Source organism: Haemaphysalis longicornis, unplaced genomic scaffold (assembly GCF_048455015.1).
Source record: "Haemaphysalis longicornis isolate Haplotype H1 unplaced genomic scaffold, Haemaphysalis longicornis Haplotype H1 scaffold_7, whole genome shotgun sequence".
Taxonomy (NCBI): Eukaryota; Metazoa; Arthropoda; class Arachnida; order Ixodida; family Ixodidae; genus Haemaphysalis; species Haemaphysalis longicornis.
The window spans coordinates 106,725,703-106,745,468 of record NW_027526422.1 but is presented as its reverse complement, the minus strand read 5'-3'; the positions used below and the strand labels follow the sequence as shown (position 1 = coordinate 106,745,468).

Here is a 19,766-nt window from a genome sequence, read left to right as displayed (position 1 = left end):
CACGTCGCTCCGCACAAACAGTGATGCCCGCGAGGATACTGAGGGGCGGGAGGGGTCGCCGCACACCACAGCAGAGCACTACCTTCTGTCACACGCCGTGGGACTATGGTAGCCCGTGTATCCCGGCAGCGTGAACCCCGAGCCATCACCCGCACGCACATAGCTCTCCTGCAGAGCCAACGCATCGGGAGCGTGCTGCGGCAGGTAAGCACTCAGTTCCGCACGACGTATACATTAGGCGCAATTAGGCCCACTAGAGGAAGTCTCAAATAGAAGCGTAACATCATTACAGACTCTCAAAGGACTTTAGAGTGTTGACTGCGGGCAGAATACCTGAACGCTCCGGTAAGGTACCCCCATCCACAATGAAGAAAGTTAACGACGTCACCAGGACACCCGGGCACAAGTGTTTGAAAAGATCGAAGCACCGACTAAGAGCCACACGAGCTCACACACCATGCTCCATGCGGCCTTGGCCAGCGCACTCCCCTCCGCGAAAAAAGTTAAAAACGTCTCGTATTCCTGCACCTAGGAACACGATCCGATCATACCCCGTGCTACAAGGTCTTCTCAATGCTGAAGAATTGCAAATTCTGTGGAGAATAAACCAACACCAGTACCTGCAAACAAATGTGGGTGGGATAAGAGTTGGCTGGGAACATCATACATTAACTTAAAACTCTACTCAATTCTAGGAAGCATTTACCCTCTTCTCCGCCAAGTAGGCATGTACAGGGGTATGCTCAGGAAGGAGCAACTCAAACATAACATATTCTACTTCCAGCTAAACTTGAGAGGCAACTTTGACCAGCTCGTTACCGCAAGATCAGCGTGAGCTGATTGAGGGGTCAAGGGGAGAGCTGCTGCATCTGTGGCCCTAGACTTCAAGTTCCACCTTTGAGCAACGCAACATCCGCATACCCCCTTTTGAAACCCCCCCCCCCCCCCTATTTCTTCCGTAATAAGGATCTTCGCACTATCTCTCTCTCCTTCTCTCTTTCTCTCTTCGCAAAAAGCAAAAACCAGTCCGGGGCAGATATTACCGAATAAACACTATGAAATACCGACACTGCCACCTTCTCGCTCAAGGTGACGAACACACGCAGCCGCAACCTTTTATGCCACACCTTAAGCCACAGAAGCACAGAGGGCCTAAACATGACCTCGGCCACGGTGATTAAACACTTTTGCCGCAAGGCTTTTGCTATTCCCTGACCTTCAGTGCTCCTGATGCATAGGTTGTAAATGCGGCAATTCCACTCCTAAACGGTCTCTGGTAGCCGAAGTAACGCTACCGCACCGTACATCCTAAGATTCAGATGCAAATGTCAGCTGCAACGTTTAAACGCGATAGCCTTTCTTGGGCTATTTAAACGCAGAAATTTGGTCTGTCTCTGTGTCTGTCTGCCTGCCGGTCTGTGACTCCATTAAGCCACCCGGCCCAACTGAAGCAGAAACTGCGCAATGGTCGTATATACCCACAGGCAAATCTAAACGTTTAAGTGCGGTGCAAATGTTCATACTTGTCAGCATTCTTGAACAAGAACAAGACCTTGCGCCAATATAAGGCAGAAAATAAATATATGAATGATATTTGCACTGTTCCTTTATTAAAAAATTCACGGATGCTTGGCTTTTGAAATGAAATACTACATCAACTGCAGAAAACCATCATCTGCTGTTGCCCGAGCTACCTGGCGGCATTTAGAAAATTCCAACGGCAACAGCAACAAAAGGTTCCACTAGATAGGTTCTATGTTCCGCTTGGAACGCTCGTGCAGCAGGGCGACGTGGTTCTATAAACGTTGTAGTAGGGTGCCTCCATTCACGCGCGTCTTCGCCATAAGACAGCGCTGGCATCAAGGCATCCGACTTGCAGCAGTAGAGCGCGGTAAATTTAAATTGACTTAAGCAAACCTCTAGCGCGTTATCTTGGGAGGAACGATACGGGAGAGGAACAGCATCATAGGTGAGCGGGAAAGAGAAGGGAGGCATTTATTTGCCAGGGGGACCAGTCGACTATCGTCTTCTGTCAAAATTTGCAACGAAAGGAGCACATACACGGCCAACATTTTTTTACAGAATGGGGCACTTATGGCTTTGGCAATGGTATGATATGCTGGCTTAATCGGCAAAGATCGACGTATAAGGCCGCAGTGGCGGTGAATGACGACACTTTTCGGGACGCGGCTAACCCGAACGCGTGCCTTCGATTTGTCCCTAAAGCAAACGAGTTCCTCACAAGCTCGTACAGTTCAGGGCAAGAAATAGACGGTCTACGAGACGACACGACACAATTTAGCAGTCCCTGTCTATTTTTTGAGCTGAACTGTACGAACAATGGAATACCAACTAGGCCAATCGATAGCGTTACCAAATCATATTCCTCGCAGGTGTTAGGTGGGGCGCTATTCTCTCAGCGAACCCCATGTCCACGAACTCCCAGCCCCATAAAAATTCCGAAGAGTTAAACAAGGCTTGGCAGTGGCATAATTGGTGGTGTTTGAACATCTTAAAGTGCAGACGTGCGCTCTCTCACACAAAAACGTGCGACGAACCTGCCGAGGAAAAAATACGCAGGAACAGACGAGGTGAGACGAGAACTCCCTACTCTTTATTATCAAGTGAAGTGGGTGGTTATATATAAAAGACACAAAAAAAACACTAAAAAAATTCAACTTACTGATAAACGCAAGACGTGACATGACATCTATTCCCTAGTTATGAAACCTATTTCACGCGTTGCGAGTCGGATTGAAAGCGCGCTAACGCAATCTCTTTCTGCTCCGGACAACATTGCCAATTCTCCGAATTCTCCGAAAGCGGAACAAGATAGTTGTCCTCTCAAAATCTGGCGAACAACCCTTATCACAACTCTTAAAATGCGCGGCCAAATTTCCATTTATCACCAATTGCGCACAAGTATTGTGATGTTCAAGTATTGTTTCATTGAGACAGCGGCCTGATTTACCCAAGTTTAAGATGTACCGAAAATGAGAGGGATCTTGCATGCAATGCTCTTTTCGCCCATTTGACAAACTTGGTTGGTTGGTTGGACCCTTGAATCATGACGCATACCCGCGCGGGGACTCGGCCAAGAAGCTGCCTGTAATGATTAGGCTGTGGCGCGATTTCTTTTAGAGAACAAAACAAGAATAAAGTAAGACAAGAAGATAGAGAGAGAGGGAGGAAAAAAAATCACGAATGAAGACATAGCTGTCTTGAGAGGCAGTATGCTTGTCGTCGTCGCAACAAAGGCGTGAAAGGCGAGCATGACATCTCTGTGGCGAACTCCTAGGACCGAAGCGGTTTAAGATATCGGGACATTAAGCCGATTATACGTGTATTCAAGGTGCCTGCGTCGCATCGAGGAAAATCTGTCGCAATTTAAAAGAAAGTGTTCTAGAGTTTCCGGAGCCTTGCAGAAAGGATATTGAGTAGATAAAGCCTGACCAGATTTGTGTTGATAGAAATTGAAAGGGGAATTCTGCATCGAAATTTTGTGATGGCCACCTGTCATTTGCGAGATCCGCTGAATTTAGGCTTCCATACGTACAAGAGGTGAATATAGTGTTAGTATGAGCGAACGGCATCCTCCCGATTAGTTTGTAAAATTTGAAGGCGCCTGCACCTTTCCCCCAACAGAAAACTGTCACTTGGACAATTCACGACAACTGCACCACCAAGAGCCAAATTGGCTAATTAGTCTGCCAGTTCATTGAAGATAATTGTTGCGTGGCCAGAGACCCAGACTAACCTAATCTCGCGAAGCTGTTAAGGAACGAATGAACGAAATGACAGGAGAATGGAAGAATCTTCATCATTTGTTAAAGCGGCGCACTGTGAGAGCTAATCTGAAAGGGTAACCACGCTCACAATTCTAAGCTGTAGTTTTTAAAGTACCTAAATTATAGCCAATAATTCCGCATGAGAAATCGGTGTATAGTCTGGCAGCCTCATTGAGAAGGACCAACCGAGATACTGAGAATACATTCCTTCCACATCCTTCTCGTCACTTATGAGGCATCTGTGGCAATGACGACGTGGGTATGTAGAGTAGACAAATGAACTTCAAGTAAACTGTTCCGCCAGCGTCGTGTGCCACAATTGAAAGCATTCTGCTTCTGATTTGGAATTTTGCACAATTCCTTTAGATGCAACGGAGAAAAGCAGCACCGGGATATTATATTTGGTGTCACTTTTTTAACCTGGGCGAAACCCTAAGAATATAGTTCATTACAATCGGCCACTTTAAAGTTTGTTTCTGATTCTTCTTAGGGCTGTTCGCGTTTTTCATCTTTTCAGCACTTTATCTGCCACCTATACAAGGAGATTTGCCGGGTAGGCACCAATTGTTACCGTGGTACATTGCCGATCTGGGCTGTCCCGTATTCTTTGCCAGCAGGATTTATTTATTGCTTGGGTTATGCAGGAAGTTAATTTTCCGCGCTTTAGCAATTTGGTGCGCGAAGAGTCGTCATGCAGCAGCCCCTTTTCCCATCTCCTGCGACAGAGGCGCGCTTTCGTCTCTCGCCTCCATCGGAAAAACAGTCCCTGCTGCAGGGATCAAACCCGCGTCCTTGTGCTCACCAGCTCAACGCCTTATCCAGTTCGCCACCGCGGCGTGCATGTTATTGGCTACCAGTGAACAAAATAACCCGCAGTGCTACCCGTCAGGAGAGTTGCCCCATTCCCACCCAACGATATAAAATACGTCATAGCATACATGTTCCATGCTTTCATCGAGGTTTTTATAATGGTCTTGCATGCATAAAAATCAAGGTGTATCTGCTTGCTAGCTGCGAATATTGTTGCAAGAGCATAGCCTCCTCTCGCCCCTGCAAAAAACAAGCTCCCCTGATCTTTCGCCAAACGCCAATGCCGGGTGTGTGAAATAAGGAGAGACCAATAGCCGCGACGTCCCGGCGATACGATGGTGCTTCTATTATCAAGATGGCGGATGGAGAAAGACGAAGCAGCTCGAGCGAGAGCTGCTCACGAGATTTCGGGCACCGATGATGATGTTCTCATCGGTGCCGCGATGATGATTAGAAAGTTTCTACAGGGTGTTTTCCTTTATGGATTATTGAGGGCTTTGTCTCTTTTTCTCCACAACAATATTTTGTACCAGCTTTGAGTCCGGCTCCCAGTTTGATTTGGCGAGACGGGTCCGGACGGCCGGCCACACCCAGGAGATCCCGTGGATTGAGCATATCCTTCCTCTGGTACACCGTCGCACATGGAGTCAGATCAGTCCGTAAAATTTATTCAATCAGAGTCAAGCAACTAAACTGGTTTAATGCATAAGCGTGGTGTGCATGTTTTCCTTAACAGCAGTAATCCTAGCCCACAACTGCAAAACGCTGCGGCAAGCTTCCGCAGGAAGACGACGTGTTTTATCAGGGGGCCAATTCAGATTTAACTAAAAGTCTTTGTAATTTGTAGTATTGTATAAGATGTAATACATTGGGGAATACGGAACATTGTGAAGTGTCTTGCCAGTTTCATGCTACTATAATCACGGACACAAGGGAACAGAAGAAATGTTATGTGTCATTGGGGCTGTCGTCCCAGAAGCGACAGGTGGGGTCTGGTCGCATCGGTTCCCCACGAAGACAGTGAAACGCCTTGTGGAATCCCCGGTCATTGGAAAGCGGTCCGTTCACGAGCTCCCTCGGCGGAAGCTGGGGCTCCTTGAGCCCATGGCGGTGCCGGCTCTTGCACATGGACCGAGCGTACGCAACGTAGAACGTCTGCGGCGCGCGAAAACATTCCGTCAGCCGCTGCCTTCACAGACAAACATGAAAAACAATGGAAAATGATCGCCTTCGAATGCTGTTCGAGTTGTTCCAAAAACATACAGATTCAGTCGTTGACACGATATTCGTAGCGAGGAATTGCTGATTGCCCGCCGTTACGAAAAATCCGTCTTCACGGACTCACTTTTGCCCGAGAGCTGCTAGTGCAGCTCTGCGCTAGTTGTTAGTACAGAAAAAGGATTCAGTATCAGTGTCCTGATTTGCACGTCTAGCATCCCTTGAACTAACTTGAGAAGAGCAGACAAAAAATATCTGTAAGAAAAATTTCTCTCACCGAAACTTGACCCGCAGCAGCGTCTTTTAGAAGATCAAAATCAGCTTGATGAACATAAGGTTATAAAATGAGCTTGTGGTCGATAGGACTATCTTTCAGATCCTTCCTGGTTTAGGAGCCTGGAATAATAACTTAACTTCCCTGAAAGGGAACAATTTCACAAGCTACATTAATAAACTGGAGAGTTGTATCACTGGCTGGTTGCATATACCTTATCTATTATAACAGAGTGTCAAGGATGCTGAATGTTCTCTCCCGAGATAGAGCTTTGCACCGACAGAGACCGGACTAGAAGCGTACATTTCTCGTAGTCACACAGTCAACGCACTTTCTCACAGTCAACGCACTTTCGACCGTCTCTCGTAGACCGTCTCGTAGACCGAAGGCTGTGTCACAAATATGCTATGCAGGCCACTATGAAAGTGTGCGTGACTTAGCGCACTGAAATCAAACCTGCAAAGCGGCCGATGTGAACCGCCCCTGTCGTTTTGATGGTAATGCAAAGCGCACACTTCCAACGGAGTTAACAGCGACCGGAAGGCGCTAAGCGCATTGTGATGTCCGTTCGCTCAGGCCTCGTCAGCACTTCGCGCTTTCCAGTGGCCTCATAGTATACCGAATTGCCGAAGCCACACTGCCTTGCATGTTAGCAGACGCCGCCTTAAATGGGATTCAGTATTATGTTCCAACCGTTTTGTTTTACCCGCTTGACTAAAAAAGTAAATTAAGAAGGAGCTGCTCTATAAAGATTCGTGACCTGGACTACAGTTGCTCTTCATGAACCATTTTCCTGAAAGTGCATTAGGTGACGCCTTCTACTCATAATCGTTCACGTGACGTCCTTCAAGAAAATCTCTATATATTTAAAGGTATCATAAGAAAATGTGACCGTACATTGCGCAAACCAAAATATAAGCACAGGCCTATTACGGTATCTAAGCGCTACCTCCGTCTTGCTTCAAGGAATGCCGTCTCATTGTTCTACAGGAGCCCGAGGCCTGGGCTCCATCGCTGCCATTTGGTTTAAGTGAGCATGTCGGAATGTTTCGTCTCTGTAATTTACTGCACCGTGGGACCTGCAGTCAAACAGAACCCTGAATGGACACTACTAAACGTGATGATCCCAATCATTTCTTTGCACCTGCTTCCGGCGCTGGGACCACGATCATATATTGACGAAGGGCCAGCGCGCACTGCACAGACGGCGGAGTACGAGGTACGCTCACCTGGTTCCACTCCAGCGAAGCGCGTGGAACGCGTCTCCCCATGAGCTGTTCCAGCGGTGTCTTACGCGCGAGGCGCACCACGTACTCGTCATATGCTCTCCTGGCTGGTTCGAGGGCGGCGCTGTAAATTGCCCCGAGCATACGCCGTCCGCTACCAGTTGACGCCGACGTCCCGCGGGTGTCCTGAGCGCGCAGGCATGCGAGATAACGTTTAAACCCGGCGCTAGGTGCCACGTGGTTGCCTCGGCTTTGGGTCTTGCGCGGAGGTGGTGACACAGGCGGCAGAAGCACGCGTAGCATGCACCGCGACAGTATAGGTGCCAGCCGCGCCGCCTGTAGCACGGGCCACAGCGGATTCCGTGGGTCACGCCCCTCCAATGCCGACGACAACCGCAGATGCAGCACCTGCAAATGAGATACCAATGGGTCCTGGACTGCTAATAGCTCTATGAGAAACAGGGGGTGAAGTAACGAAGCTTTGCACTCATGAGTCCAACTTCAAGCTCCAATGCAATGTTCAAATCAGGGCTTTAGTATGGCACATGACATCATTACCGCGCGTAAAAGGAATTCGAAGAGATTCCTTTTGACCGCTGCTAAGGGTACGCAAAGCAAACACTAGTCGCATCATGACACTTGATAGAATGATTGGTTGTGTCATTTGACAGAACAAGTTAGGTTTAAACCACTAGTAAGTTAATTTCTACGAGCTTCATGTTACGTGCAATCGCCCATGAGTAAGCGAATAAGGACTCGTGGCCAGGTGAAAGTGAAATGGAGCAATGTCGACCCGGTCTACCCTTTTCCACCGAGCGGCGCTGTGTCGAAGCTACCAGCACCAGTGGTGTGGTCCTCGCCGCTTGAACATCAGCAGCATTGCTCACACGAGCGGCAGCAGCAGCAGCAGCGCCAGGCAGTTCTGGAATTTGGAAAAGTCGGGGCGCTAAGGTACACCATCTTAAGGAGCGGTAGGAAAGGCCTCCTGTCCTAGTACCCATTCGGGAGGACATGAACGAGTTCTTGGCACGGCGGGGCTGGGACTGTCGAACACGGTCCACGTACCGTCCATTATTCCTCAAAGGGAAATGGTGTGAATACGTGACCCAAAACGATGATGGTGAAACCTTCACCTTACGTTTCTTGGCGGGAGTACAAATAACACAAATCATGGTTTGACGTGAACCGATGGATTTACAAAGCATGCATCAGGAACCCCGAGCCAGGAAACGCACACAAAGCTTGGTATTTTTTTCTGAACAGTTGGTATCACTTTCTTGTGCGCTATCTCCGTTTTAGTCCTTTGACGGGAAAACGAGTGGTCAGTGAGGTGAAGAAGCCGGAACTTGCAGAGTGAGCGAGGTTAGATGCTTAAACTCAATTTTAATGCGCGGATGAATGACGTCAAAGGGTGAAAGCAGCGGAGCCATAGGGCTTCTGCGCTGCCTAGGCGCGGCGCTGCACTCCAGGAGGCCAAACCGACTTTTTTGCTTTAGTAGCAGAAGAAAAAGCGCTCGGTATCCATACTCCCGGGTCGGTCTGTTTCCCGCAGGTGCCGTGGCAGACCACACGTGTTCTCCTTAAGCGCTGTACGCAGTGGCCTTCTTCAGTGGCCTGTTCACCTTCGGCGCTTCATTTTAATACATGATAGCGTATATTGATCCAGGCAGAATGCCTTCCCTGCAATGCATTTTTCCTTAGAAGTGAAGCTCACTCTAGGAGGATTTTGGTCCATTTGTAAACTGGCTTTCCCACATTGTCTGTTGCACAGTGACGCCGGCTTCAAGGGTAAAAATTAGCGAACGCGGGGTAAGCAGACCACCGGGAAAAGTTGGGCCTCGGTCGCCAGGGGTGAGAGTGAGAGAGAGAGAAACTTTTATTTCTGGACAGGCTCAGTCCTGGCCAGGGTCCCTTAGGTGCAGAAGGCGCGCCAGGTAACCTTGAGCCCTAGTGGTGGTCAGGTTGTCTAGCTCGGGTAAGGAGGTCCCGGTCACCGCCAGCCAGGTAGTGGGAGGATTGGGTAAACGCAGAGGGGGTAAATGGGGGCATTCCCAAAATGGCGTGTATCCTGGTATCTCGAGTGCTACATGCCGGGCAGTTTTGGTGGGGAGATAATGTGGGATAGATGTGGTGTAGGCCGTGTCTGGTAAGGAGGGAATTGGTTCGTAATTGTCGCCATAATCTGTATGAGGGTGGAGGGAGAGACGTGTGAGGGGGAGGTAGTTCTAGCCGCTGTACGCGGTAGTGTGTGGTAAGATCATTACAGGTAAGCAAGGGTTCGCGGTGATTTTGTGCGCCGTTTTGCGAGACGTCTACTTCTGGTGCTCGGTAAATCAATCCTCGAGCAGCCAGGTGAGCCGTTTCCGCACCGCCAAACCCAACGTGTCCGGGGCTCCAGTGGAGTTTTGTGGTTTGGTCGGGAGGAGGTCAGTATAGAAGAAGTTGCGAGCAGAGAAGGAGATGTGTCCCTGCTCGAAATTTCGTACAGCCGTCTTAGAATCGCAGAATATGGGTGATGGGGGCGGTTAGTGTGTTATGGCTGGCGCTATTGCCGCTTCCTCAGCCTCGTGGGGTGGGCTGTGCGGATGGTGGCTGCCGCTGCTGGGATCGGTCTCTCTCCTGTTATAATAGCGGCCGCGAAAGCTTTTCGCAGTCTGTATTCTGCGGCGTCCAGGGAAATGGAGTCAGGAGATGGGGGAATCGGCGTAAGCGTGGCAAGGCGCGTGCCCCCCGTCGGGATGCGTGGTGGATAGGATGCATGCGGCGGGAAAGGGGGGGGGGGGTTTCAAGGTTTTCATGGTGGGATAGGGGTATATGGTAAAGTTGAGAGAGGGGGGTTGGAGCAGTGAGGTTGAGTTGGTGTAAGAGGATCGAACCTGTGATGGTTGCAGATAGAGGAGTGATTTGGCTAAGGCGCTGTGCTTAGAGGAGCTTGGGGATGGTGTTAAAGGTGCCAGTTGAGAGAAGGCGGATCATGGAGGTGTTGGGAGGAAGAAGTGCTGCTCTGTATACCCTGCGCTGTAAGGCTTCAAACTTGTTGAGTTCCGTTTTGTGAGTGATAAGTAAGGTAGAGAGTACGTGAGGTGTGATGTGAAAAGAGCTGTAGGGAGTGGTAATCTGTCTTTCCTGGCGGGGCCGTGACCCTGGCGGATGATTTCTGCTATTTGTGCCGCGTGTCGGCTGAGTGTTTGTATTGTGGAAGAGTTGCCTCGATTTTGCTGTGGGGTCAGTCCGACTTTGGTGAGGGTTGGCGTAGGTGTTATTCGCTGGTCATTTATGTGTATTTCTATGGGGGGAGGCCAAGGGGCATCCCGGCGGCGTGGGCTTTGGAGGAGTACGTGGGACTTTTCACGGGCACAGTATAGGCTTGCCGACTGGGCGAAGTTGTGTAGGAGGTGCGCAGCGGTTTGAACGGTGGATTCTATGTGGGCCTCACTGCCATGAGTTACCCAAACTGTAATGTCGCCGGCGTACAAACTACTGTGGAGGGGCGATCTTGGTGGATGCCGTAGCTAGAGGAATCAGACCTTTATTAAACACTATGGAAGATAAGATCGAACCTTTGGGGGCGCCCCGGTTCCGAAGGTGAAGGATTGGGGATTGTCCATTGCCTAGTTTAAGTGTGGCTGTCGGTTCTGACAAAAACGATTGAACGAAATGGCCCGTTGTAACGATTCAGCGCGCCACTACCATGTTCGCGCCTGCTGTACGCTTCGCGTAGTGCATATGTGTCTGGCGGAAAGCCCGCCTTCTGCGAACATGTTAACACAGGCCCTGCCAGCGATGGCTCGAGCCGCGGCAGTTGCAAAATACAAAACAAACTGTTCTTCTTATTTAAACAAGGACCGCTGAAGCGGACGGTGATCGCCGAGATTTCCTCTCCCCCTCCCTCAGGCTCAACGTGCGCCACTACTTATGAACTCGGGAAAGAGTGTTGTGTGTGCCTATACTGGTTTCGGACTGCGTGCACAAAACCACTGGGAAAGCGCCGCAGTGATTACAACTTCCGTGTATAAAGTCCACAGTCTCGGTGGGTAGATTCATTCATTTTGCACCAGCGAAATAATGCGGCTGCCCTGTCGAGTCATCCTGTGAGATGGCTCGAATCTGTATTGTTCCTGTGTTGCTTCGGCCCATCTTTCGCCATGCAGCAAACACGTTAAAGTTGCCTTGGGCTTCTTGCCTTCATCACCAAGGGAGCAACTTTGGCGGGACCGGGCTCCGGCCGGAGGCGATGGAGCCCGGTTCGGGGGTGCCTTCCCGAATATAACACAGTGAAGACCACGAATACCGCGAGGCGAAAAACGCAACGCGTCCACTTGGCTCCAATCCCGTTGAACTACATCCCCGGAGAGACGGCGCTCTTTGGTCGGGAGTTGCGACCAACCGATTTGGTGCCACTTGTGTGGTACTTATTACGTTGTGGTTTCTCAGGGACCTCAACCTTCTTAGCACGGCAACCCACAAACACCACGGATGGTCATACACTTTCACAGAGGGGTAATGCACTGACTTTTAGTCTTTCTTGTTTGAACACCGCACGTTTGTGTAATTAAACAATGTCAAACTTGCTTGTGTACCGCGGGTGTCTCCGCACAAAGTTACGACCAAAAAGTTACCTTCACGCCTTTTTAGTCCTAAATAATGAGAACAAGAAGAGCGTTTTAGTAACGGTCGCGTGTCTATGGCGTTTAATTTTTGACGAAATTCGGTGGACGTATCTTGGAGTTGAGGAAACTTTTTTGCAACAAAATTGTGGTTATTGATGTCATTTCTGGCAAAATTCAAGGTATCTGACATTTTCGGCGTTAAATTTTGTTGCATTGGGAATTACCACAGTTTAAACTGAAGGCCACCGACACTGCAAAAACCAATAAAGGCAAATTGCACTCAGGTGTGCGAAATGCACAGCACGAACCGCATAGATTTCGGTGACTGCGCACTCAATAAAGAAATAATCATGTATTCCAATTGTTATAACAGATCTAAATCATATTGCATCTTGAACCAGAGTACGCTTACATGGTATATAGTCTGCTTAATTCATGTTCGGCAGGCTGAGACAGGTGCAGTTGATTGCAGAGCGCGCAATTTTTAGTACAACGTGAAGGAATCAGGAGACTGCGTGGACTTGATCTCCGAACATTTTACGGTAGCTTTGAGAGTGGCGTATCAGCGCAAGCGAAGACGGCTTGCATCGGTGTCCAACTCGGCAGACGAAATTCGTAACATGACAGAGGCTTCAGTGCCACCATCGCGCAGGCTAAACCACATGCCTAAATATCAACTTACTTAGAAATTCGGCAGTTCATTTAACAGCCCGGGTCGTGTAATTTCCTAACTCCTTTTTTTTTTTCATACCGAATTTTCTATCAATCCGAATTGGATAAGTGCCTCAATTGGTGGCCATCACAAGGCTTTTCTCGGTTGCAACACACAACACAAACTCTGCTATAGCGCATTTGCTCTGGTTCACTGCAGACAAATACAGAAGCCTTACATTGTTTCCGCCGTCATGGGTGCAGTCCGGGTCGGTCCTGTTATCCTGCACGGCGTCGACGCGGAGCATGCGACTTCGGAAGCGGGCCTCACGGAATCGCTGATAGGTTGCCAGTGCTTGCGACGGCAGTGCCTCTGGTAGGCGCACCGGCGTCCTCCCGCTGCTGCCTTCGTTGCGGTCGTCAGAGAAGCGCACCTAAGAGAAATACGGGCTCACTCTCTTATCGCAGTTCCAAGCGTCACTGCATCAATAGTTCCTGGTAACGAAACGCGTTGCCGAAGCCCATGCGGTCAAATTGGTTGATGAAGGACAGTGTCCATTGCACCAGCAAAAGAGAATTGTTGGAGCTGCATATTTTTAACTGATCCATCAAAGGATACTCGTACTTCCCATACCCAGCTTTCTCGCTCAAAATTCCAACCTCTCAGGAACCTATAGCAAAACCACTTTAGGAAAGTGATATGTGGCAAAAAGCCAGAAGTCAACGTGAAGATGAAAACACTAAAAGAACTTTCCAGATTTCTGAATATTTTTTGTGTAATTCGCTGTCAAATCTTACTCCCCATGCATTTCTATGGGATAGTTTCCATGGCTCAGGAATCTAGTCGCGGAACGTGCGCGACTTGAAACTGTGCACAATGCAAGCATTCACCCCAAATATTAGCTGTGCGAAAGAACTTTTCATTTCGCTAAAAAATTACACAGTAATCACTGTTGAAAGGACTGCCATGAGCGGGAAAGCTGCACATGACCCACGTAATGTGATACCCAAAATAATACAGATCGGCAGTACGCTGAAACCTCTTCATATAAAAAAAAAACCGCAAAACTATCCACATTCCACGTATTTGCTCTCTTCGCCGCAACTGTAGCGCAAACACGATATCTTGTGCCGCCGCCCCCCCCCCCCCCCCCCGGCCACAAACCATGTTTCGTGTCCTCTTCTCCTAACGGCTCACTTTATGTCGTTCCCCTGTAACTCTTCTTATGACGGATGGAATAAAGTTTCGCCCAATGAAGTGGATTTTTTCTTCGTTCGTGAAGCTCCCCGGACCCCTGTTGGGACCTTCTCCTTTTTGTTGCGCCTGCAGCCGCTCAAGGTTACACCCTTCTTTAGTGTTTCTTTCACCTCGCCCATCGTCTTCACCACTTTTAACGAGTTATTTCTTCATTTGGTATTGTAAAAAATGGCGCAGCTTGCATTAGTGGTGCAAAGATGTAGATACAGTAGAGTCGAGCGTCGACTTGAGTCTGATGGCGGATCTTAGGAGAGAGGGAGCAGAAAGAGCAAGTTTATGCAGGTTCTTTCTGCGGCGAGCACCAACCCCATGCGGTCACCTTCGACATTAACGGCAGCCAAGACATCGGCGCCGAGGGCAAAGTCAAGCCCTCGTACGTCGCCCTCCTGCGACCCACCCAATGCTTCCCCGTCTCAACAACCCCGCCTCGGAATTCAAGCTCAACCGACCAAGAACCCCACGTAGGCGAAACAAAAGCCTCCGACTCCACTGGGGCTGCCCTGTAGCCTCCAGCGGCCCACGCGTCCGCCGCGCTGAAGACGACGATGACGAAGATGTGAGCTCCTCACGCGGCGCAAGCCCCCCCTCCCCCCCCGCAAGCCAGGACGACGCCGGACGCTTCTCACAAGGCTCACCACGTTCGTTCACATGTGCTCGGCGTGTTTTTGCTAAAACCACTGCGCGAAGATCGTGCCGGCCGCCTCGCTCCTAGGAATTTTTTTTTTGTATGTTTCTTTGCTAACGTCAACAAATCAAGATGAAGCTTTAACAGCTGTGCTCTTAAAACCAATCTAATGAGTTTTGCTACTATAATTAGACCTCTCACTCACGGGTATGTAGTTATATTCTGCTTCAAATATGCCTCTGGCTTTCTTTGCGCTGAGGAATTGGTCATGTATGAGCTATGGCGGCAGTTTCATCACTTTTAAACTGTCTTGCTTATATATACAATTGTTCAAGCCTAAATTAACATGTTGTTTGGTTGCGCTGTTTATTCGAGCGACAATAGAGAGATCGACCGAAATACCTAAATATTACAGTTTATGTAGTTCAAGGAAGACTGCACTCTCGCATAACGACAGGGCGCGCTCTTTTAAACTCTCACCTAATGTCGCTATCTTAGAAGAAAGGCTGAATGCACCGAAAGAGGACCCGAAACGAAAATGACGATGAGGTTTTGACCGTGCTCTTTCACATGCCCGCCTTCTAACAGGTGGCGCGGAATGTTGGAGAAAGACCAGGAGCATGGGACAGAAATTAATGTTGACCAAACCATAATATACACCAAACGTAGGAATCAGCCCTGTATTATACGTTACTTTGCACGACTGCAGTATAATATGGACAGTATTTCCGAGTGCACAGCACTCGTGTAACGTAGCGCTTTCAGGAGGGCCTCGTTAAGCGCACTTCATATGTAAATGTTTCTTCTCGGGAAGACTGAGAATCAAACAGTGTGGACACAGCGTTTCCTGCTTCGACGAACGGTATCTTAAACGCCGCTCCGCAGCGTGAGTGTCCGCAAGATTGTAAAAAACTCCCAAGATCTCTGAACATAATTGCCGCCACCGATGTGGAATACAATGCGGCCCATTACCCTTTCAAGAAGAGAGCGGCACTTTCAGTGTACTAAGCTTGGCATATCATACAGCTTGCATCGTAGGAAACGGGTTTCAGTTACCAAAAACTCTAAGACGGTGAGTGAGGGAAAAGGTGCCTTCAGCAAAACATGGTAGGGCAAGTTGGAACGTAGGTTTAAAGGGCCCATATAGACAAAACATAAGTTCGGTTCATTCGAAAGATTGCCTCGTTATAATCATACTGACACCACCTTTAACATAAACGTCATTCAGACAGTCTGTTAATTTCGAAAAAAAGGGAATGGCCATGCGACCCATTATCTCATTTCCCGCAATAGAATCCATGATGTCATATGGCCGGCAGTGGGATTGGCTGAGGCCGGCAAAAGCAAACGGAAATTTGGCACGGCTTTAAGTTTCCCGAACGAGCTATTTAAGCAGGACACAATCTTTTTATAGCAGTAAGAATACAGGGGTAAACATGTGAACACCGAAGCAGTTACGCGGCATCTTGTCGGCTGACACTGCCTAAAACCGCCGTCGGACTCGTTGTACCTAACTGACACAACAATGACCATCTGATATAAGCGGCACGGTCACATACATGACCATGTGTGTCGAGTGAAAGCTTCCGTTTTAGGAAACGAATAATATGAACCCTAAAAAATACAGCAGCTATAGAAGTCGGGCCAAAGATGAAGTGCGAACACTGGCACTGATGATGATGATGATACTGATGACGATGATGATTTGTGGCTCTCCCTTTGAATCGGGGCGTCGGTTGTCAGAAACCGACTTGCCTGTTTTATTACACTTACTTGCCCTCCTCCTTGCTAAATAATATATTTGCTTCCTCCCCACCCATCTCCCCCTCACCCCATTTTAAACTCTCATCGTTCCCACTTCCCCTTGTTTTCTCTCCTCACTGTTCTAAATTCTCATCCGTATGATTACTCCGCCTGAGTACCCATCTCTTCCCTACTTTTCTTGCACCACCACTCCAGTCGCCTCTTCGTCCCCTATAAGGCCTTGAAGTTGAGGTTCCCCCTCGCCCCAAATCTCAAAGCCTCCGCCAGCGTCGTTTCTCCGTCACCCGCGGTGGTCGTTTCTCTGTGCAGCCCCTGACAATATGGTCTATAGTTTCACTATCACTGCCGCAGCATGCACATGTTTAATCCTGCTGCCTGTAGCCACCCGTGTATGCCCGGGTCCTCAGGCCCGGGCCTGAGTGCCTCGAAGTGCAATGCACTGTCTCTAGTATTGCCATAGCATCCCTTCTTTTTAATTTACAACTTCTCTGTCCTGTAAGTCTCCAGGGTTTTTTTTTTTTCGCTTCCGTTCTCTGTGACCACTTTGTCGTCTCTGCTGCCTTTACCTGCGTTTTAACTGTTGTGTACACCCCAAGTTCCCCTACCGACTTTCCGTACCACTTGGTCAGCTGTCTGGTCCTCCGTCTATACCGCGTGTCCATGCTCCTCATATGCAGGTACAAACACCCTAGGGGCCCATTTTTCTTCCTCCATGTCACGAAGTCGCTGCTCAAACTTTATCTTGTTCTGCGCCTCCCTCACCTCGAAAGACGACCAGCCCATATCCCCCTGTACTACTTCGTTTGCAGTTTTGCTGTAGGCCCCTAGTGCCAATCTGCCTACCGCCCTCTGATTCTCATCCAGGCCCGCTTGGGTCTCTGGTTTCATGCACAGAACCGAATTTCCGAAAGTTAATCCTGGTATTATGACCCCTTTCCAGACTCCCCTTAGCACCTCGTATTTTTTGTATCCCCAGAGGGCTCTATGCTTCATTATAGCCGCGTTCTGTCTTCTTTCAGTCTTAAGGTGAGCCTCATGCGCATGTGTATAATATTCGCTGTCGTTCAGCCGTACTCCTAAATATTTATACTATTTCACCCATGGTATTTCTAATTGTTGCACTGATACTGTTTTGTGCTCCGCCTCGTTGTTAGAGACCATGATCCCCGATTTTTCTCTGCTAAAGGATAGCCCTAAGTGCGTCGCTTCTTCACCACATATATCCATCAAGCCCTGCATACTTATCCGGTTGTCCACCATCAACAAAATGTCGTCTGCATACATTAGTCCTGGAGCCCGTTGTTCCACCACCTGCCCATTTTTCATGTAAGATAAATCGAAACCCCAGCGTACTGACCCCTAGCTTCCTCTCTAGCCCCGCCTTTCTAACCCCGCACTTCAGCGATATTGTAGCGCCAACTGTGAAAGTAGGCGATAAACAAGACAACCAAACGGCCGTCTATGAGATGGTAGCAGCCCTGGTTAGCAGCCTATCTTTAGCTTTTAAGCCCTGCTCTGATGCGTCATTGTCGACGTCACAAAAACACATGATTTAGAGGGAGAATTTGAAATTTCGGCTTAAAAATGTTTTATTTCTCAGTGAATGAAGCATCGTTTCCTGCCGGATAAGCGCTTAGGGCACTAAAAAACACTAAATCTTTCGAACAAATCAATCTTGTATTTTGTCTGCCTAGCCGCTTTAAAGAACTGAAGCGAGGGAAAAATCTAGACAAGCTTGAACTCATGCGCAAGACTTTAATCTCGAAGCTCTTGTAGGTGAGCATTGATAGACACATAGTTTCAGTACCCCGCCCTGCCTTTCGGATCGCTGCCTCCTCCGCGGACATGCGACCTATCCACGGCCGACCATGCCGGGAAAGCGGAGACGCTGCCCGCAAGGTCTATAGTGTAGTGTGTGCTTGTACAGACAGAGGGCACAACGGCGACTATTGACGTAGTGTGTGCTAGCGAGAGAGGGCACCACTGCCACGATTGTTCATGTATATATTTCAAGGTAAATAAGGCCTTGGGCTCAGTTGCCCGTTTCCCTGCGTCGTGTGCTCATGGTTAGCCGGGCGCGTGCTTGTGGAAGTACGCCCCGCGACATATTGTACGATATAAGCGCATAATAAGTGGGGTAATTGGAGAATAATGGGACAGGCCTTTGCCCTGCAGTAGGCGTCGATAGGCTGGTGATGATGATGATGATGATGATGAATAAGCGCATGCGCACGACGACGCGGGCTCCTGCGCGAAGATCAATCCTGCGATACTGAGCGCATGCGCACGCTCCTCTCGAGTGTTACGGCCATGGAGGAAAAGTTGCCGCGGCCGCTACCACGTGTCTTTCCGTTGTCGAGTGGGTATTGCGACAGCTTCACGACGCCTACGCGATAGCATTCCTCGCGGGGAGTTTTCGGTGCGCACTAATCCCAAACTTACGGCCAATAACACCACTTTCGCTTTCACAAACACTACCAAGAAAGACGACATCTGGACAAGCGTTCATTTTTCAATCTTCTAGCACTATTTCGTTGTCGTTGTGTTATTCGTGAAGGTTACGCCCTTCTACCTCGTATGAAAGCCAGCGTTTTGCATAATGAGGTAACCAAAACGAACTTATAACTTGCCAGAAGAAATCACAGATTCACACTAAGCTTTCTGAAGTCTGAAAGGTGGTGTCATTCGGTGTCTCATTGTGACAAAAAAAAAAGGTATACAAAACACCTATGTATATTTCAATGCGAGACTCAGAAATTACATAAAGAATCGGAAAGGCTAAATTTCGTAATGCTAGCTGTAGACGAACTTTCAGTAACTCTTTCCATCTCAGTTACACGTAAAGGTATGTTCCTGCGCGGGTAACTCTTAGGGTTGCCAGGATTCCTTTCGGTAGCACATTTACGGCTCATAGACCTAAAAATACAGCTTTTAAGTGGTCTAGGCCTCTATAAGGGAAAGTGTTTCGATTCAAGAGGTTTTAAGCAATGTCCTTTCATTTGCGGTAGGGCTCACACATCCTACAAAATAGGTCGTCCGTTCTTTCAGCAAGGATGAGTCATTCTCAAAGTGAGATATAGTATTCGGGATGGTCTGGCTTACCTTCATGTCCCGAAGTCGCTGCTGGGCTCTCTGGCGCGTCTGGTGGTCCATCCAGGCCAGACCAGCCAGCTTCGCATGAAGTACGCGCTTGAGATGCTTCTCCACAGAGAGTATGGCTCTGAAGTCTAGCTGGCTCCGGAGCGCTGCATAGCGGACGTATTCAGCCGCGTCTGCCGTCAGCGCGTCCTCCAGCACAACTCGAGTGCAGCTGGACCTCCTGAAACGCGCAGGGGAAGAGAGGGATTCGTCAGCTCATAACCAGAATACAAGCTGGACGAAAGGTGGAAACACTGCATACTGCGCAAGGGGCAGCACAAGTTCAAGGGGAGCTCAACTGGTTCCACTTAAATATAAGCGTGAACGCAGCATAGAAGCAAGTGGACACGCCAGAAAGGTTTCTTGTCTGCCACATTGTTTCCACCTTTTCCATCGTTTTCTCG

The 19,766-nt window shown here is 48.9% G+C and overlaps 1 protein-coding gene across 1 annotated transcript; it reads right to left on the bottom strand.

Moving 5' to 3' along the window:
• Positions 1–5,313: 5,313 nt before the first annotated feature.
• LOC144144778 (uncharacterized) lies at positions 5,314–19,560 on the bottom strand. The gene is made up of 4 exons (XM_077676288.1): positions 19,327–19,560; positions 12,817–13,011; positions 7,320–7,724; positions 5,314–5,753 (listed from the first exon to the last, which is right to left on the bottom strand). Exons 1-4 carry the CDS (start codon positions 19,375–19,377, stop codon positions 5,547–5,549), a joined length of 858 nt encoding a protein of 285 aa, XP_077532414.1. The 5' UTR covers positions 19,378–19,560; the 3' UTR covers positions 5,314–5,546.
• Between the last annotated feature and the right edge of the window lie 206 nt (positions 19,561–19,766).